General features: G+C 42.4%; 1 protein-coding gene across 1 annotated transcript in view; it reads right to left on the bottom strand.

Annotated features, from left to right (window-relative positions):
- The window catches only part of LOC145409110 (uncharacterized), a 71,555-nt gene that overhangs the window by 53,037 nt on the left and 1,018 nt on the right, over window positions 1-17,500 (bottom strand). Inside the window, exons 2-3 of the mRNA XM_080279651.1 lie at window positions 10,643-10,810; window positions 10,097-10,242 (exon numbers count right to left, since the gene is read on the bottom strand). Of these exons, the coding sequence (XP_080135777.1) occupies window positions 10,097-10,242; window positions 10,643-10,810 (314 nt within the window). The remainder of the gene's footprint in view (window positions 1-10,096; window positions 10,243-10,642; window positions 10,811-17,500) is intronic.

The raw sequence follows: 17,500 nt of genomic DNA, 5'->3' as shown, positions 1-17,500 counted from the left end.
CAGAGCGCCCCACAAGACACTCACATGGATGCTTGGTTTTGTGTGTGTGTGTGTGTGTGTGTGTGTGTGTGTGTGAGAGAGAGAGAGAAAGAGAGAGAGGAGTCTTAAACCACTCCTCTCCCTCTCTCCAACACACTACAGTTCCACAATAACTTACTTAACTCCCTTCTGTTTAAGCAGAGTTTGTTAAAAGGTATGAGGCAGTAGGGTAGTCTGTACAGAGCGCCCCACAAGACACGCACATGGATGGATTTTGTGTGTGGCGGCTCAGTCTGCTGGTATGGGCGTGGGTGTGGTAGCAGGAGTAGCAAATGAGTAAATGCTGCGTGTGTATTAGGATAAGTTAGTCTGTGGAATGTCTTAAGTACGTGGTGTCTTTACGCACGGACAAAAAAAAATAATCAGGCGGTCTCTCTCTCTCTCTCTCTCTCTCTCTCTCTCTCTCTCTCTCTCTCTCTCTCTCTCTCTCTCTCCCTCTCTCGTGGATGGAGGCTAGGAAACAATAGTAATCTTTTAGTACAGTGACCTCTCTCTCTCTCTCTCTCTCTCTCTCTCTCTCTCTCTCTCTCTCTCTCTCTCTCTCTCCCTGTGTGTGTGTGTGTGTGTGTGTGTGTGTGTGTGTGTGTGTGTGTGTGTGTGTTCTGATACATTTTCATAGTGATAGATGATATGATTCTCAGGGGAGTATAGTAGTAGGGAGCAGGTTGAGAGAGAGAGAGAGAGAGAGAGAAAGAAAGAGAGAGAGAGAGAGGGAGAGGCGTTTCAAGTCCCCTTCCTCCCAAAAAACAGAAAGAAAACTAAAAATACATCACCAATCTACAATAATAATAATAATGATAATAATAATAATAATAATAATAGGAATAATAATAACAATAATAATAATAATAATAATAGGAATAATAATAAAAATAACAGTGGGAATAATAACAATAATAATAATAATAATAATAATAACAGTAGTAATAATGGGAATAATAATAATAATGATAATAATAATAATAATAATAATAATAACAATAATAGTAATCATCTTCATCATCATGATCATAACAACAATAACAACAATAATAATAATAACAATAACAATAATAATAATAAAAACAGATCATCGCACTGAAGGGGTTAGGATCCGAAAATTCATCTTATCAAAATATTCCACGTATTTTTTTCCGCCTATTTCCATTATATATTTGTAAATTTTTTTGTTCGGAGGAAAATGACTTGTGGAAAAACTTTAATGGAGTCCAAGTTCTGTCATATGTTTTGACTTCTGAGAGAGTGAGAGACAGACAGGCAAGCAGACAGGCAAACAGACAGATAGACAGACAAAACACACACACACACACACACACAGAGTAAGAGGCAGATGGCGTGCAAACTCAGGTACAGAGGCGCATAAACACAACATCAAGGTGTGGATGTCTACCTGTATTGAAAGGACGGGAAGGCAAGGTGACAGCCGGTATAATCACCCTCATTAGGACAGCAAGGTGTGTGTGTGTGTGTGTGTGTGTGTGTGTGTGTGTGTGTGTGTGTGTGTGTGTGTGTGTGTGTCCAGAAATCTTAGAATGCACGCAAATTAATATCTTTTAATAATCTTTCTGGATGAGGTGTTAACAAACCATAAAGATTTTATTTATTCATTCATTTTTTATGTCCAGCTTTAATATCAATCCTAAGACTCTTTTTTTTAATTACAGAAACACAAGAACTGGAGAGAAGAGAAGGCTGCCTTTTACCTCTTCCCTCCACACCCACCCGTAATCCTCCCTTCCGTCAAGTAAGGAGAAATAACACCTTTTAAGAATTTACAATAATGTGTATATTTGTATGGGTTTACACAAGTTCGTTCCCTGTTTGTTTAATACTGTATACTCACGTGTGTTGTGACGTAAAGTGTGTACATAACTTTCCACAATCGTGTATGTACGTTGGTGTTGACAGTTGGCGATTTAGTCCAATTTAGGCCTGCTTTTCGTTGTGTCTGCCATTACTGAGGTGGTTTGGACATGTGGAGAGCGTGGAGAATGAAAGACTGACTAAGAGGGTGTATGTAGGTGAGGTGGAGGGATGGAGAGGGAAGGGGGAGACCGAGGATGAGGTGGAGGGATGAAACTGAGAGGTATATGAGGGAGGGGGGAGTGAGTTGGGGAGAGGGTAGTGAAATGGTGGGTGACAGAGCGACTTGGAGGCGTCTTGTCTGCGGCCACCCTTTGCGGGATTAGGGCGTCGGGCTATAGATAGATAGATAGATAGTCTGTCATCACATATCCTAGAATTTGGTTCAATATACATCTATCCATGAAGTGTAGAGTTGTCCCTACGTGTATTCAAGTATGGGGCAAAATAAAATCTGTGTGCTCACTTACAATTTTTTCATAGACTTGCCTTCAGTTACTTATAAGTTTGTTTATATGTAGGTGGTTAGCGATTTTGTTGCACGTAATTGGACTGTATCACTCTGCCATCGAGCTGCGTGAAATAAGCGACAATTGGACGAAAATCTGGGCCAAGTTAAGGTGAAAGGGTTATAGAAACTCAGGAGAAATTCACGCACTCACGACATGCATTCTTGTTGCCCTAACCCAGTTCCCTCAGGTGAAGAACACACACACACACACACACACACACACACACACACACACACACACACACACACACACACACACACAGTAGGGTCTTCGGCCCTACTGATCTCATAGCTCTTCTGTTGGGTTAATTTCTTGGCATCGTCTTGCTTATTTGCATTGTTTATTAATTTTGTGATGAGTGTTGGATGGAGAGAGAGAGAGAGAGAGAGAGAGAGAGAGGGAAGGAGGTTAACGATATGGTAACCGGAAGAAAGGTAGGGTAATGCTCTTTGTAAGATGAGATGGTCAGAAGGGTAATTAGAAAGAGAGAGAGATCTGGAATGACAATAACGTAAGGCGAGAAGTGTTTGTCTTTGAAGGGAAGAAAGCAGTTTTGAAATGTTATAGCAGAGTCAAGTGTTTTAATGTGTGTGTGTGTGGGTGGGTGTGTGTGTGTTTGTGGAGGAGAGAGAGAGGGGGGGATGAAGAGGATTAATGGAGGGGAGAGAAGAAGAGGTGGTGAGAGGTAGAGGTGAAGTAGAAGGGGAGAGAGAGAGGGAGAGAGAATGGAGAGATGAAGTGAAGGAAGATCAAGAGAAGGGAGAGAGAGGGGAGAGGTGTGGAGAGGATGAGGGTGAGAAGCTGAGAGATAGAGGAAGGAGATGGGAGAGGGAGTGGGTAAGAGTTAGGAAGAATTAAGGAGAGAGAGAGAGAGAGAGTTGTAATGAGCTGAATAAGTGGAGTGATAAACTAGAATGCTCTATGACCTAGGGGGAGAAGATAAGGGTTTGACGAGAGAGTGTGAAGCTAGGGTAGGGTAGAGTAGGGTAGGGTACGGCAGGGTGGAATAAGGTAGGGTAGGGTAGAGTAAGGTAGGGTAGGGCAGGATAGGATGGAATTGAACAGAACTGGGCAGGGTTGTATGAGACAGCCCTAGCATGTATTCGGACGATACGTATTAGTGCCGAAAGGGTGACATGCAAAGGTGTATGCGCGTAGAGGGACTGCGGGGCTTCAGGGAACGGGATGTGAGAGGAAGGGAGGTAAAGGGAGTTACGTACAATCTTATCACACTAGGAAACTGCCCTATGAGCTGACATAATGAAACATGGGTGGCAAATCCCGTAGACTTTATTTGGCACTGCAATTATTGTGGTTACTATTAGCAGTACGGTAGTGTACCTGGGATGAAGGTGGTCCAGTGGTGTGTGTGTGTGTGTGTGTGTGTGTGTGTGTGTGTGTGAGAGAGAGAGAGAGAGAGAGAGAGACAGACAGACAGACAGACACACACACACACACACACACACACACACACACACACACACACACACACACACACACACACACACACACTTCAAAACTCATTAACTAAGTCGTTCAACTCACTCGCCATTACAAAACAAAAAAGTATCTCTTGAATAACTGTATAGGCAGTCTCTCTCTCTCTCTCTCTCTCTCTCTCTCTCTCTCTCTCTCTCTCTCTCTCTCTCTCACACACACACACACACACACACACACACACACACAATTTTAAACTTTTAATGTATATCTCAGTTTATGGGTGATAGGTGATGCAGGGGAGGGACGCCTTCACGTGGTGGCACTGATATAACCTGGAACCTCCCTGCCTGGTTATACACAAACATCCCTCAACGCTTTCTCTATCCCCCGAAGTGAGGATGGGGGACTGCAGGAGGAGGGCAATAGATAGATAGATAGATAGATAGATAGACAGATAGATAGATAGGTAGGTAAATAGGTAATATAGAAAAACAATGAGAGGGTAGGTGACGAAGGGTAGTGTGTGATAGTGTATGTAAGTGTATGTAAGTGAGAGTGTATATGAGGGTGTATGTGAGAGAGAGTGTATGTGAGTGAGAGTGTAATTGAGTGAGAGTGTATGTGAGTGAGTGTGTATGTGAGTGAAAGTGTATGTGAGTGAGCGTGTATGTGAGTGAAGGTGTATATGAGTGAGAGTGTATGTGAGTGTTTATGAGTAAGAATGTGTATGAGTGTGTATTGATGAATGTGCAGAGTAAATAAGTGAGTGTGTATGAGTGTTTATTATTTAGTGTGTATGAGTGACGGTGAATGTGAGTGTATATGAATGAGTGTATATGTGGGAGGGTGGCATAGCATGGAAAGAAATATAATGCATGGAAATTCTCAGCGCCAAATTCCAAATGGTAGTAAAACCAAGTATATACAGTTTACTAATAGACAGATATTGCCAGATTCATACATTATCTTCAGTGCTATTAATATTCCCATCTCCAAACGTATTGAAATTCTCTCGGCATCTCACTTAACACTGCCCTCAGCTGGACCTCTCATGTCAGATCACTTGCTAAAACCGCCTCAGAGAAACATGGATAATTGTACAGAGTTCGTAGCTTCTTCATTGACGAGCAGTTAGCTACAATTTATAAGAGTCATGTGCGCTCTTAGCTTGAATATTGCTCACCCTTGTGGAATGGATGTGGAGAGGTTGCGTTAAAACAACTAGACAAAATTCAGAACAAAGCTGTTGGAATTATTAATAACCCTGCTGTTATAAATAAACTACCTCCCCTGCAAGTAAGAAGGAATGTTGCCTCCCTTGCATTATTTTAGTTATTTTCATGGCAAATGCTCAGACTAAGTTGCGTCCATTGTGCCACCTCTCCATGCCTTCCCTCGTGCTACACGGGCATCTGGTAGCGCTCATGACTGGAATGTCACACAGCCATATTGCAGAACTTCTGCCTATCAGAATTCTTTCATTCCCCGAACTGCATCTCTCTGGAACTCGCATCCCCGGAGTTGTTTCCCTCCAAACTTCAACCCACAGCTGTTCAAATCCAACTGTTATAAGTATTTTATGAACAGAGGTCGCCAGTAATGTGGTTTATGCATTATTATTTTTTATTCATTTGTTTTTCCTTCCTCTGTTCTGTTATTTATCAATAACATGCCGAAGATCAGTCAGGAAACCTGAGAAGAATAAAATGCATTCTCTCTCTCTCTCTCTCTCTCTCTCTCTCTCTCTCTCTCTCTCTCACACACACACACACACACACACACACACACACACACACACACACACACACACACACACACACACACACACACTCACTTTCAGAGCACTTAAAGCAAGCAACCTTTTAAGGGAGTTTGTCTCTTAGGATATCTTGTGTTGACCTGTCTTAAAGGGGATTAAGGAGCTGGGAGAGAGAGAGAGAGAGAGAGAGAGAGAGAGAGAGAGAGAGAGAGAGGGAGAGAGAGATTCCTACCCCCTTCATCCACCACACCCACCAAAATTTAATCACGGAAAGCCCCGCCCTGTCTCTAGCACCTCAAAGAACGTAATGTGAGAGAGAGAGAGAGAGAGAGAGAGAGAGAGAGAGAGAGTGGGGATTAATATCAGAGGTTAAATACTATCATCATATTGCTTGTGTCCACTCGTGTGTGTTTGTGTGTGTGTGTGTGTGTGTGTGAATTGTGTACATAAATATAGTGTTCATGGTGACGTCATACTCATTTATATTTTTTTATGATGGTGTAAACATTAATAATATTAAATAAATAAATAAATACAAATAAAAAGGTTGATAAAGATAGATAGATAGATAGATAAATAGATAGAGAGATAGATAGACACGAAATAAATCTACTACCATCTTCTGAAAAGCGTATAGATTTTTTTTCTCTCATTTTAAATTCGTGTTTGTTTCTCTCTCTCTCTCTCTCTCTCTCTCTCTCTCTCTCTCTCTCTCTCTCTCTCTCTCTCTCTCTGTCAACCCACCTTCCATCGTATACTCCTTTCATTTCATATATACTCTCTCTCTCTCTCTCTCTCTCTCTCTCTCTCTCTCTCTCTCAAGACCCGTATTCTCATCGGGTAAGGACGCTCCCTAACACCTTTTCCTAAGCGATTTAGTTTGTTTATGACACCTTACCGTCCCCTTCTTCTTTACATAAACCCTTCCAATATCGCCATACTCTGCATAAATAACGTACGAAAGGATACTAACCAGCCGTATCCAAAAATAAATCGCTAAGGAAGAGGTGTTTGGGAGCCCGACGGGAATACGAACCGAGGACGGCATACTCGGGCTCCGCATCCCTTCCACAGCACTTCCCCGTGACTAGCATCATATTCTGCTGTCAGTCTATTGCTGCGGCTCAGCATTTAAGATGGAGAGACGGCAGTTTTAGGCCAAGGTAGGGTAAAAGGAGTAGAGTAGGGGAGAGAGAGAGAGCGAGGCAGACAGACAGACAGACAGACAAGAGAGAGAGAGAGAGAGAGAATGTAAAAAAAATATTATACTATTATTTCTTTGCCTAAAATTATAAAGGGAGTGTCAGTGGTAAACATACTTAGCTCGCGAAACCTGAACCCTCCATATCCAAGGTTCAGACTCACCCTTGGCGGTCATTTAAGTCGGGTTCTTGTAGTATGTCCGTTCATTTTTTTTTTTGCCACCCTGTTGATGACATACAGGGTGGTTCTAAAATTGCGCTCCACGAGAAATTCACTGGTGGTATGGGAAAGGGAACGGCTCAGTCTGCCGGTGTGGGCGTGGCAGTGGGAGGTGAAAATGAACAAGTGATGCAAGGTAGACGCTATTTAGGCCCCGCTCACACAGGCCACTTTTCAGTGCAAGGTGGCTGCCACTTTTTCACGGCGCCACTAAAAAGAGGAAAGGTATGCTATGACATCCCGCAAACGGGCCACTTTTTTTCGTGGCAGCCGCAGGCAGGAGGTGGCATGTGTCATCGCTGTGCTCCTCAAAATAAGAAAAGAAAGACGAACAAGAAAGTACTGGAAGCATCCAATAATCAGCCCAGCCATAGGCATATCATGGGTCAATTCTATACCCTACTTGAAAACTTAGAAGCCTACCCAGAGAAGTTACAAACTATTTTAGAATGACCTGTGCTTCTTTTGATGACCTGCTGACTGCAATTGGGCCTTCAGTTTCACGTCTGAACGCAAACAGGAGGAAGTGTTTACCAACAGAAGAAAGACTTGCAGTTATCTTAAGGTGAACATACGCGTTGCGCAAGAATGTTAATGAGAAAACTTGTGAGTAAATTAACCACATTTCATAAATTAAATGAGACATTGTATTTTTGCTTGTGTAAAGATGTAACTGTGAATTAAACTTTATAACACAGAAATACGTTCCACATATATTTCAGAAAATGGAATAATGTTTTGCTTTTCTGAACATGATGAAACTTACTGGCAAACATGTTGATATTACCAAAACATGCAAAACTGATGATCAAAAACCGTCACTGCTAGGAAAAACCCACCAACGTGCTACCAATACACCAGATATGTAAATGAATCAGTCAAACTGTTCAGCCTTGCTTGGAGTACCTGACATTGTGTCTGGCACTGGGGAGGACGCATTGATAACGTTACCTGGTACAAACTGTCGATTTCCGCGTTCTGAACGACTTTGTAGTGTGGTGTAACTTTTATTTTGGGAATGATCTTGTGTACGCATGTAAAAGAAGCAGGAGAGGAGTGTTGGTGGGACCTGAAGGAGATGGCAAGAGACAAATATTGGTGGAGAGAGTTCATTGAGGCCCTATGCATCCCGTGGGGTGCCACAGGAAATGATTGATTGATTGATTGATTGACGCATGTAACCCTGGGAAGGAAGACGGCCTTGGTTAAAAGGAAGAGGGCCTGTGGTAGACACATGACCTTGGGCAGGGAATGAACCGTCAACAATGCCAGTCCGTCCGCCAGTGCCACCGCAAAGTGGCCCGTGTGCGGACTGCCATTTGAATTAACAGCATCCATCATCGGTCACCAGCGGCGAACCACCGTGACGTGGCGGGTAAAATGGACCCGGGAACAATGTTTTTGCGGCTGCCACTAAATATTGGCTCGTGTGCGGGCTTCCACAGAAACACGTACGTTTTATTTCTCGCCTCGAAAAAGTGGCAGCCAGCGTCCACTGAAATGTGGCCCGTGTGGGGGGGACCTTATGCTAAGTCTTCGTCACAACACAAGAGAAATCAGAGAGAGAGAGAGAGACCGAGACCACAACAACTTCCACATTTTTCATCGATCCCACAGACACCCCCTTCCCATTCATACATCGCCAGTATGGGAAGGGTTAATTCTGCCAGTCACTCTCCCAGCGTGATATTCCGGTACTGCAGTGGACTAATATTGACTAAGGCAGATTCAGAAGCAGAGTCTTAACATTATATAAAATTAAAGATTTGTTTATGAAGGATTTAGAAGTAGTGTTTGGTGATAAGGATAATAATAATAATGATAATGATGATTATGATAATTATAATAATAATGATAATGATAATCATCATCATCATCATAGTAACTACCACATATCACATTGGTATGACTCTCAGTACCACACTTCACACTGCCACACAACTACACACTTCCACATCAGTCTTACCACACAACTACACACTGCCACATCAGTCTCACCACACAACTACACACCGCCACATCACAGCCTCACCACACAACTACACACCGCCACATCAGTCTCACCACACAACTACACACTGCCACACCACAGCCTTACCACACAACTACACACTGCCACATCACAGTCTCACCACACAACTACATATTGCCACACCTCACTACCTCGCCACACACCGTCACACCTCACACTACACACTGCTTTACTTACAGTACCACACTACACACTGCTTAACTCACACTACCACACTACACTCTGCTTAACTCTCATTTCCATACTGCACACTACCACACCACACACTGCTACACATCACACTGCTTTACCCACAGTGCCACACTACACACTGCTACACTACACACAACTTTACTCACACTGCCACACTACACACAGCTTTACTCACACTGCCACACTACACACTGCTACGCTACACACTGCCACACCACACCCTGCCACACTGCCCTACCTCACTTCACCACATTACACACAGCCACACATACCACATCTACTGCATTTCTTTAACAACAACAACAACAACTACAGTAATAATAATGATAATAATAATAATAATAATAATTGCTGTATTAACTGAAATAATAATCATGGAGGTAAATAATAATAATAACTAATAATAATAATGATGCTAAGAGTAATATACCATGAAAAAGCTCGTGATTTTTTTTTTTTTTTTGCCCGAAAATAGAAAAGTGACCCAGAACACTTCTTCGTTTTCTTTGGCAAAATAAATCACACAATCCCTTCAGCCCGAGAACGTCATTTTTTCCATCTATTTTTGCTGCTGTCAGACGATTTTTTTCAGCTTAGGAAACGCATCGAGGGGTTAATGAAGGCTAAGCTCAACCCCTCCAGCTCAACGCCTCCCCTGCAGTGAACAAAATCGTCTGGAGAGGCTTTGATATATGTACCCACTCTCCAGTCGCTCCCTAGCTGAAAGTAATCGCCTTTTGGTAGCAGGAATAAACCAGGTACTACTACATCCTGGGTAGAGGGAAGTGTAGTATTTCCTCCTCACGTAACGTGGAATAATTAGAATTTTTTACTTACCGTGGTCCGTGTGAGAAAGGTGTGCGAGATGGGTGTGCGTGTGTCCGTGCCGAGCGACTGTGTGACGCGGGATGGGGCAGGATCGCCGAGAAGCGAACTTTATATACCTGGCACTCCCCTGACCACGCCCCCTCCACCTCGGGCACCTTCGAGAGTTACATGATATTGCTAGATAGATCAATTCATCTAATATTTCCTCGAGAATGTGTTACTTTTTTTAATAGTCAGTGATGTCTGAATCGTTTTCAAACGTGTATGTTGATAACTGATTATATTACCCAGAAATTTTGTAGGTGATTACAAAAATGCTTAATGCGTTATTAATGGCAGCGCAATTCAAGGTTTAGTTATGAGATACCACTATATGGAAAATTTTACTTAGTGTTTTCAGATGGTTAAAGAATGTAATAAATTAGGCAGTGACGTCTGTTCAGTTTTTAAGAATGTAAACTGGGGATGAGTCTATAATGTAGCCAGAAAGTTTGAAGGAGATCGGAAAAATTTTTAGTGAGATTGTGAAGGCAACTGCGCTAAACCCCGCCCAACTCCACCCCCGCGGACGGAGGTGGGCGTGGTCGGGGCTGTCAGTGTGGCCCAGGCAGTGGTGGGTGGATGTTGCAGCGCCTCCGCCCTCCCGCTGGTGACTTCACTTGACGCTGGCCACTTCCATTGATCTTTGACGTCACGATGGCACTCCCAGATGGGGGGAATTTTCTGGTGGGTGATGATGTGTTTGTGTTTCTCCGCTTGTCTGTGTGTGTGTGTGTGTGTGTGTGTGTGTGCAAACAGTCCACATGTGTGCTTGTCTAGCTGTGTGTGTCTGTGTATGTATGGCGTGTGCAAATTAATTCCTACAGTGATTGGCCCTTGAGAATCTTTATGAATTAATAGGCTTACTCTTTTCCCTAATTGCACACCGCCACCATCCCACCGTAAAATGACTCTTTATATGTTAATGAACTTGGCAGGGCGGGAGGGCAGGCTTTAAGTACTGAGAGAGAGGCTTGTTTTAAGTGACTTATCCCGTAACACCTCCTCGTTAGCGATTTGACTCGTTACGTCCTCTCTCTCTCTCCTAAATGACTGGCTATTCCGTAACACCTCTTCCTTAGAGATTTATTTTACTTATTGAACCTCAGTGTCCTCTTATATAGCTGGTCGTCTCCCCTGCCCGGTTATACAAACATTCCTCGTCTCGCATCTTAACTCTCGAAAGGAGGGGGGTGGACCGCTAGAGAGGGGAAGTTTCAGCCTGCAGTCCACTGGGCTCATATTTGAGATGAACTTCCTCCTCCTCCTCCTCCTCCTCCTCCTCCTCCTACTACTACTACTACTACTACTACTACTACTACTACTACCACAGCTAGCAGCACTACCGCCATTACTATTACTGCAAGCAGTATTACAGCAATAAGAACTACTACTACTGTCAACAACAACTACTACTACTACTACTACTACTACTACTACTACCACCACCACCACCACCACAACAACAACAGTACTACTACTACTACTACATATCCCTCCTAAGCTGAATAAAATCATCTTGTAATAATTGACGAATGAAAATCGCGTCACCAGATTGAAGGGGTTGATCACTTTGGCCAGAGAGAGAGAGAGAGAGAGAGAGAAACTTACCGAACTGAGGGAGTAGATAATTACTTTCCCTAACTATACTCCTTTCACCTTAACTTGGCCCAGATTTTGGTCCTTTCGCAGCTTATTTCATGTAGCTCAGTGGCAGAAAAAGACAGTACTACGGCTCTACATCCTTTCCATAGCACTTCTTCGTGACTAGCACCATATAATAATTTCACCTTAACTTGGCCCAGATTTTCGTCCTTTTGCAGCTTATTTCACGTAGCTCAGTGGCAGAAAAAGACAGTACTACGGCTCTACATCCATAGCACTTCTTCGTGACTAGCAAGCTTATTTCACGTAGCTCAGTGGCAGAAAAAAAGACAGTACTACGGCTCTACATCCTTTCCATAGCACTTCTTCGTGATTAGCAAGTTACTGTAGTGTCATTCTTTCATAGCATTATTTCACGTAGCTCAGTGGCAGGAAAAGACAGTACTACGGCTCTACATCCTTTCCATAGCACTTCTTCGTGACTAGTGTGAATTTCTTGGTACAGCTCAGTGTTCAGGGTGGAATGATGGCAATATTTTCGCCAGGTTAAAGTGAACAGGGTATACGATCTCAACTAAAGTCTTGAGGTAAACTAAATCGTCTTGAAGGTAAACTAAATCGTCTTGGAGGTAAACCAAATCGTCTTAAGGTAAACTAAATCGTCTTAAGGTAAACTAAATCGTCTTGAAGGTAAACTAAATCATCTTGAGGTAAACCGAATCGTCTTAAGGTAAACTAAATCGTCTGGAGGTAAACCAAATCGTCTTGAAGGTAAACAAAATCGTCTTGGAGGTAAACCAAATCGTCCTCTAAAACTAAAGTCTTCTGAGATTGTTTTAAAGCAAGAAAGAAGGAACCTAAGGCCAGAAGACAAACTAAATCCATCTTAAGGAACTAGTAAGATGAGGGAAATCGTCTTAGGATCTGAAATAAGAAGTGAGTCGTAAATTCAACTCCCTTGGTGTTCAGTAAAATATAAATATTTAATAATAGACGAAAAACTTGACTCACTTAGGTACTTCGGGAATTATTTTCTGTTTTATATTCTGGTAAATGGTGAAGAAAATGAACGAAATCTGCCCTCAGTCGTTGAAAGGTTAAATACTTCACATACATGCACTCACGCACGCACGCACCTACCCACGCACACGAACACACACACACACACACACACACACACACACACACACATGGCGAGCAGAACCTGACACCCCCCTCTCGCTTCGTGCGCACAGGTGTAACGAAGCAGTACTACAGGTGATGTGATGAGCGTAAGGAAGCGTGGACAGGTGTGAATCTATACTCCTTTCTCCTCAACTTGGCCCAGATTTTCGTCCTGTTGCAGATTTTTTCACGTAGTTCAGTGGCAGAAAAAGACAATGCTACGACTCTACATCCTTTCCGTTGCACTTCTTCGTGACTAGCATCATATTCTAGTGTTACTCTATTATTGTAACTCAGCATTCAAGGAGGGAGGTCAGTTTTAGGCCAGGTTGGAGTGAAAAGCGTATAGAATTATGTAGGATTAAAAAGGCGTGTTTCTAGTGGCTTTGAAGATTCGTGACGCCTTTCAATTAGTGATTTATTTTGCTTTTTGTGTCTTCTGTCGGTTTATATTTTAGTGAAGCAGTTATGACGAGAAATACCAGAGAGAGAGAGAGAGAGAGAGAGAATGTTAGGCGAGAAGTATGAGAAGTTCAGAGTAAATTGCTAAGTAAAATTTGCTACGAATATAGTGTTAAAAAAAAATAATACACAGAATAAATCGGTAAGGAAAAGGTGTCACGTACTCTCCAGATCCACGTAGAATATCGAGTGAAATGGCGAGGGACAGGGCGACATGGAGGCGATTTGTTTGTGGCCACCCCCAAAGGGATTAAGGCGTCTGGCAAGATAGATAGATAGATTTTAATTGACGTTGAAGGCTCGCAACATCCCTTTGTGGTCGATTTATTCTGGATGTTGCTATTACACACTTTCTTCTTTATTGTTCTTGTGTGTGTGTGTGTGTGTGTGTGTGTGTGTGTGTGTGTGTGTGTGTGTGTGTGTGTGTGTGTTTTAATACCGACATCCGTTGCATAATAACACACAAAATAATTCGGAAGTGTAAAGTACAGAATAAGTCGCTAAGGAAAAGGTGTTTGGAAATCTGAAGCCTACATCCCTGAAGTCAGAGAGAGAGAGAGAGAGAGAGGGAGGGAGGGGGGGAGAATCTTATAAAACGGGGATTTATAGGGAAATTTTGTAATCCGGGTGAAGGATTTAACTATTCGAAAAGAATTTTAATCCAGTAATCCGTGTATAAATAAGACATAATCCATCAGTAAATAAGAGGTTAATAATCCATCCATAAATAAGGACTTGAAGTGGTAGTGTATGAAGAGGTGAATAGGGGGAGGTGAGTTGATTTGTCTGCGTAAATAGATAGATAGGTACGTAGGTAAATAGATACTTGATTGGCCAAGTTTTGAGGTACATTGCTTGCTTAAAAATATGTTTACAGTAAAATGGTGTAAATTTTAAGATAGAACACAGTTTAAAATAGGTATTCGTTTTTTTTTTTTTGTTTTTTTTTTAGCTAATAAGGAAAAATGCAAAGAACTTAATGTACAGTCAGTAGGTAGGGAGAATGTGATAAAACTCTACGGTCATGTCCAGCCACGTTTCACTTACTTTCTCTTCTGATTTACTTGCTCGGAGCTACACACACCTGAATGGTACTCGTATTATCTACCTCACACACCTGCCTCACGTACTTAAACACCTGCCCTACATACGGTACTTGTCTCGGTCTGATACCTGTCCCACAGTTACGCACCTGCCCCCACACAGTCACACACCTACCTCTTAAACCTGCCCCTCACGTCAGTCTCACACACCCGCCCCACACACCTGCCCTCACACACCTGCCCCCACACACCTGCTCCACACACCTTCCCCACACCTGCCCCCACACACCTGCCCCCACACACCTGCCCCCACACACCTGCCCCACACACACCTGCCCCACACACCTGCCCCACACACACCTGCCCCACACACACCTGCCCCACACACTCCTGCTCCACACACCTGCCCCACACACACCTGCCCCACACACCTGCCCCACACCTGCCCCACACACCTGCCCCACACACCTGCCTCACATCTCGGTATAATTCATCTCAGAGGTTTGTCTCTGTCTCTTGTTGTAATTCATTCTTTAAGACGCACAATTACTCCTCTCTCTCTCTCTCTCTCTCTCTCTCTCTCTCTCTCTCTCTCTCTCTCTCTCTCTCTCTCTCTCTCTCTCTCTCTCTCTCTAAATCTCTAAATCTCTAAATCTAAATCTAACGATACCTGTATCTATCAATCTATCCGTCAGTGTCTATCAGTTTATCTATCTATATATCTTTTTTATCTATCTAATTCCCATAAAGTTTGCAAGGCTTGTATATTAAGCTTTTCATCTGAAGTTGTGTGTGTGTGTGTCCCCCCCCCTCTCTCTCTCTCTCTCTCTCTCTCTCTCTCTCTCTCTCTCTCTCTCTCTCTCACAATGATCCCACCACCATTGTCCCTCTTCCTTGTAACTTTGTCCACAGCATTCAGTATGGACGGTTCGCGCGCTTTCTGTAAGAGTTCCCCAGCGGGACTGTACTGTACTTAGAGTTTGTAGGCCTTTGTAATGCTCCCTGGTGCTTTGTAATGCTTTGTACTATATTTTGTAACACTTGGTTAGTTTCGTGTTTCGTGTTTAGTTAGTTTCGAGTCGTTTCGTTAGTTTCCGTGCCCTTTTGTACTGTCTTCTGTAATGTTTCGCCATGTGTGTGTTTTTGTAATGTATGTAGTGTAATTTTGTAGTATGTGGGATTTTGTAATATTTTGTAGTTTCGTAATATTGTGTACAGTTTCGTAATGTTTCGTAGGCCTATGTGTTTGTAGTATTTCGTTATTCATCGATTTTTGTGATGCTTTTATACACACACACACACACACACATTGCCAGAGGCCTGACTCCCGCAAGGGGTGGCCACAAACAGATCGCCTCCATATCGCCCCGTCCCCCGCCATTTCACTGCCCTCTCCTCAGCTCACACACCCCTCTCTCTCATGTACCTCTCCACTCCATCCCTCCATCTCATCCTCGGCCTCCCCCTCCCTCCATCTCATCCTCGGCCACCCCCTCCCTTTCCCCCTCCTTCCGTCTCATCCTCGGCCACTCCCTCCCTTTCCCCCTCCCTCTCACTCACATACAACTCTCCTCGTTAGTCTCTCGCTCTCCATCCTCGTAATGTTGTGTTGTGTTTCGTAATTTTTCGTGAGGCTTTGCTAGATAGTGAAATTTTGTAATATATAGTACCTATTCGTAATGGTCTTCAGTTTCGTAATAAGTAGAAGATTTGTAATGGTCCCTCTTCGTATTTCTTTCGTGTTTTGTTTCGTTTTCGTGGGCTTTCGTGGTGTTTGGTACTGTTTTTTAATATTCAGTTCAGTTTCGTAATGTTTCATGAGGCTTCGGTGCTTCCCCAGTCATTTCTTTTCGTTCTGTTGAGTTCCTTTATATTTCGTTCGTTCGTAAGATTTAGTACATTATTGTGGGTTTGCGTGATGTTGAGTACTGTTCCATATTATTTAGTTCAATGCCGTAATGTCTGGTGAGGCTTCAGTGCTTCGTCAGTAGTTTCTTTTGTTCGTTGTGTGGAGTTGCATTATATTTCGTTCGTTCGTAAGATTTAGTTCAATTTCGTGATCATTTGTGGATTTTTTTCAATGGCTCTTTATTGTCTAGTTTTTTTCGTTTTTTCGTTTTCGTAATATTTCGTTCAGTTTCGTAATTTTTCGTGGTTTCAGTTCGTTTGGATTATTTTTCGTTCTTTTTCGTCATAGTTAGTTCAGTTTCGTTATATGTAAGGTGTCGTAATGTTTCGTTCAGTTTCGAAATATTCTGTGAGGTTTCAATAGTTCGTCTGTAGTTTTTTTCGTTCTGTTTGTTGGGTTTCGTTATATTTAGTTCGGTTGCGTAATGTTTCGTTCAGTTTCGTATTATTTCGTTCTGTTTCGTAATATTTCGTTCTGTTTCGTAATATTCTGTGAGGTATTCATTAGTTCGTCTGCACTTTTTTTCGTTCTTTCTGACTTTTCGTAATGTTTAGTGCTGTTTCGTAATGTTCTTCTGTATTTCGGTATGTTTCGTAATTATTCGTGTTTCGTAGTGTTTCGTAGTTTCGTAATCTTTAGTGTTTCGTAGTGTTTAGTAGTTTCGTAATCTTTAGTGTTTCGTAGTGTTTAGTTCTGTTTCGTGATGTTCGTGTGTTTCGTAGTGTTTAGTAGTTTCGTAATATTCTTAAGTGTGTCGTAATGTATAGTATAGTTTCGTAATATTCGTGTTTCGTAATGTTCAGTACTGTTTCGTAATGTCTTTCTTCTTTCCCTGAGATTTCGTCATGTTTAGCACAGTTTCGTGAATATTTGGGACTGTTTAGTAATGTTTCGTGGCGTTTCAGTGCTTCGTCCGTGTATCCGTGAAGTTCGTCATGTATCGCCGTGGATTCGAGGCCGTTAATTCGTTTCGTATTATCCGTAACGAATAAATGAATGAAATGACCTGTAATAGGGTTATTGAAGGGTTATTGATGTTATTTATTTGAGCGTATTGCCTACAGGGATGAAATGAGGGATTATGGAGATACGATTTAGGACGTGTAGATAGATAGATGGATAGATAGATAGATACATACTTTAATTCATACATACACACATTCCTAGATAGATAATTAGTTGGGTAGAGTT

This window comes from Coenobita brevimanus, chromosome 79 (assembly GCF_032717465.1).
Source record: "Coenobita brevimanus isolate Jiangsu-jjx chromosome 79, ASM3271746v2, whole genome shotgun sequence".
NCBI classification, from domain to species: Eukaryota; Metazoa; Arthropoda; class Malacostraca; order Decapoda; family Coenobitidae; genus Coenobita; species Coenobita brevimanus.
The sequence above is the reverse complement of the archived record's forward strand: the minus strand, read 5'-3'. Positions and strand labels throughout refer to the sequence as shown.